Source organism: Solanum tuberosum, unplaced genomic scaffold (genome assembly GCF_000226075.1).
Source record: "Solanum tuberosum cultivar DM 1-3 516 R44 unplaced genomic scaffold, SolTub_3.0 scf00963, whole genome shotgun sequence".
NCBI classification, from domain to species: Eukaryota; Viridiplantae; Streptophyta; class Magnoliopsida; order Solanales; family Solanaceae; genus Solanum; species Solanum tuberosum.
Window position 1 is genome coordinate 33,575 of NW_006239885.1, and position 4,090 is coordinate 37,664.

Consider the following 4,090-nt stretch of genomic DNA (forward strand, 5'->3'; position numbering starts at 1 on the left):
GAGGGTTTCATACCCAGAGGAGAAGAAAGAATGGAGGATGTCGCTGAAGGCTTCTTGAATGAGCTGATAAGACGAAGCTTGGTTCAAGTGGTAGATACATTTTGGGAAAGAGTTACTGAATGTAGGGTTCATGATTTACTCCATGATCTTGCGATACAAAAGGCATTGGAAGTAAACTTCTTTGACATTTATGATCCAAGAAGCCACTCCATATCCTCTTTATGTATCAGACATGTGATTCATAGTCAAGGAAAAAGGTACTTCTCACTTGATCTTTCTAACTTGAAGTTGAGGTCAATTATGTTCTTCGATCCAGATTTTTGTAATGTGTTCCAACATATAGATGTGTTCCGACATATATATGTGCTGCACTTGAATATTAAAGAAGTTGGTTATATACCTTATGCCATAGGGAGTTTGTACCAACTCAAGTTCTTAAGATTTAGAGGTATCCATGATCTTCCCTCGTCCATTGGCAATCTCAAGAATCTACAGACACTTGTCTTCGATCCGGTCAGATACACTTTCCAACTACCAAGCGAGACAGTTGACCTGATAAATTTAAGACATTTAGTTGCTCGGTATTCAGAACCTCTGGCACATATAAGCAAACTCACTAGTCTTCAAGTTCTTGAAAGAGTTTGTTGTGATCAATGGAAAGATGTTGACCCTGTTGATTTAGTCAATCTTCGAGAATTAAGCATGCTTGATATTAGGAAATCTTACTCCCTAAACAACATTAGCAGCTTGGAAAACCTTAGCACTCTCACATTGTTTTGTAGAGGTGATGAATCATTCCCATCCCTTGAATTTGTTAATTGTTGTGAAAAGCTACAAAAATTGTGGTTAAGAGGTAGAATAGAGAAACTGCCTCATCTGTTTCCAAATTCCATCACAATAATGGTTCTTCAGAACTCAGGACTGACAGAAGATCCGATGCCTATATTGGGAATGTTGCCAAACCTAAGGAATCTCGATTTGTTTAGAGCTTATGAAGGAAAAGAAATAATGTGCAGTGATAGCAGCTTCAATCAACTAGAGTTCCTTATTCTTTATGGTCTTGAGAACCTAGAAAGATGGGATTTGGTCACAAGTGCCATGCCTCTGATTAAAGGTCTTGGTGTCGATGACTGTCCAAATTTAAAGGAGATTCCAGAGAGAATGAAAGACGTGGAGCTGTTGAAGAGGAATTATAATAAGTGGTGAAGGTTTTCAAGCTATATATATATATATATCATGTCTTCATAATCGTAGAGGTATTGATGGGGGCATTTCTGCCAAGCACTTGAAGACACTGGTTATTAATTTCAGGGCTGTCAGTGAGAGTGGTTTTAGTGTAATTGGTTTGAACATAATTGTTTTTGCCAAAAATGATTTTGTGATGCTTTAATTAATTGGTCGACTGTATGTTCTCTTGCTTATCCACATTTAAGACGATGCTTTATATGTTAAAATGAAATTAAAAATAGCATATGGTACTCTCTCGTCCACAATTTAGCATTTTTTAAGGACATTTTTAACTCTTTTAAGATCAAACTACAAACAGATGATACTTTCTAACATTCTGTTTTTTCTAACATTCTGTTTTTTCTTCTGTTTTGTTTTTTCAATGTTTAATTTCTTTCTGTTTTTGGAAACATGTGTTGGAAGATAACTTTTTTCTTGGATTTTGTGATGACCTAATTAACGGAACAAAGTTAAAAATGTTCTTAAATTATGTAAAATGAAAATAAAATAAAATATCCTCAATTAATAGTTTGATCCAAAAATATCATTGTCTCTGATAATTTGATCTAAAAATGCTCTTATTGTTACTTAATAAGTCAAAACCGTCTTTTTTCAATTAAATATATTATTTCTCTTTTTTTTAAAACACGTTCTGTTCCTAATAATGATTTTTTTAAATGTTCATCCTACTTCAATTTATAAAAAATATTACTAATAAATAAAAATGTTTTCTATATTATTAGAAAGTTTTTTATCGTTATCTAAATGAAAATTAATGACGGGGTTACTATGAGGACATATAATAAAAGAAGTTGAGAACTCGCTTAGTGTGGAGCGAGAATAACAAAAAAAAAAAAACTTACAAACTCGCTTGGTGTGGAGCGATTTTTGGGGGTAAAAAATAGAGAGCAAATCGCTCATAAGTAGCGAGAAAAAAAGATAAAATAAAAGAGAAAATCGCTCATAAGTCAGCGAGATTATCAATTTTTTTATGCCGTTAACTGTAGTTATAGCACAAACATATCTCGCTCCTTCTCTAATGAAGTGTCCCTTTTGATTAAACCAAAAATTGAATGACCCTTTATGTATTTTAAAGAAAAAAAGTGATGTTTTTAACTTTGAATTCGAAATTTAATCATCCCAATATAATTCCTGAACGAATTTTTATATCAATATTAAAATAAAAAATAAAAAAAGAAATATAATATATACTAGCAGGGAACTACATGTGATTGCTACAAAAGATAAATTCAATTTCAGGTGATATTTGGATCTGAATTGTCTTACCTTGCTATCATAATATTAATTTTGTTTTTATCCATTAAAAAATAATACATTTATATATTTATTACTATTAATTAAAGTAATATCTTTAATGTGTCATTACATAATTATCCCCCAATTAGTAAAATGTTTGGACTTTTTTCATGTGAGAAACCCATCCTTATTGAAAAAGGAATTAATACATTTTAGCTCAAAATCTACGAGGTTTAGAAATAGAAAATCTTCTTACATAACTGTACAGATGACAAAAAAAATCAGCAAAAATGGCGGCATGCATATATAATGAATTATATGTTATGTATCGATATTGTATAAGTAGTTATTTAATGTATCAATATTGGATAATAGCATATAGTTAGATTTTAAGTCCTCTACTTTATTTTTATTTTTATAATTAAATATTTTTTACTCAACTCGCAGACCGAGTTGGACCAGTTCATGATTAAGCCTCACGAGTCGACGAGCTTATTTAGGTTAGGCTAAACAATCTCGTTCTTAAATGAACTTTAGCTGTTTTTTTAGCTCAATCCTATCAAATCGCAGATTAGGTTGGATTTGGGTGAAGCAATGGACCAAGTCCAAACTAATAGCTCCAAAATCTACGAGGTTTAGAAATAGAAAATCTTCTTACATAACTGTACAGACGGCAAAAAAAATCAGCAAAAATGGCGGCATGCATATATAATGAATTATATGTTATGTATCGATATTGTATAAGTAGTTATTTAATGTATCAATATTGGATAATAGCATATAGTTATGTATTTATAATGTATAACAATGTATTATATATATTACCCTTGAGGTTAAGAGTTGGTGCAACAAAGGTGTTTGATGGTATGCTTGAACCAAATAACTGATTTTTCATTATTTTTTCTTACAAATTTTCTACAATATATTTCTCTGTCATTTCTGAAGATTTTGGTTCAGAATTGACTTTCTTTGGCTTCTGATGGTGAGTCTAAGTTGTTATGATTGAAGATAAATGAAGATTATTATTGCACTTATACATAGTAAAAATATATCTACTTTTATGATAAAACTTTTTGGTGCTTTAGTGATTGATTAAAAAAACATTGTCATATTTGATGAGAGAAGAGGAAAAAGTTAAGATATTGGAGTACAGACGTCGCCCTTGACAGTGTTTGCTTCGTTCCCTACATAGGATTTCTATGATGAGTCCAATATGGCTACCAATCAACTGCTTTTGTTATGAAAAATACAGGGATCACCTGCTCAAATTTACTGATAATGAGTCAAGGTATGTATAGATTTTAAAATGAATTTTATTATATGCTATGCGTCTATGTTCTTTGAGCTCTTCAAAGATGTCATTAGGTGTGTGTCGGGTTCTCCAAAAGTAGAGTATTTTTAGAGAATTCAACACAGATAGTGCATCAATCAAAAGTGAATAGTCTGTGCAACTTAGCTATGCACGACTCAATAAGAGGTTATTAACTTCTGTTCTTATGAAAAATACAGGGAATATTTGCTTGAGTTTATTGGTAGTTTTTAGAATATTTTCTCTTCCCCTAACTAAAAGTCCATTACAACTACCTAATCTTTTCCATGGCGGTCA

The 4,090-nt window shown here is 31.5% G+C and overlaps 1 protein-coding gene across 1 annotated transcript in view; it reads left to right on the top strand.

Annotated features, from left to right (window-relative positions):
- Positions 1 to 1,453, top strand: part of LOC107059220 (disease resistance protein RPH8A-like) — a 2,673-nt gene extending 1,220 nt beyond the window's left edge. The window contains exon 2 of the mRNA XM_015305706.1: positions 4 to 1,453. Coding sequence (XP_015161192.1) covers positions 4 to 1,206 — 1,203 coding nt within the window. The 3' untranslated portion in view covers positions 1,207 to 1,453. The remainder of the gene's footprint in view (positions 1 to 3) is intronic.
- Positions 1,454 to 4,090: the final 2,637 nt, after the last annotated feature.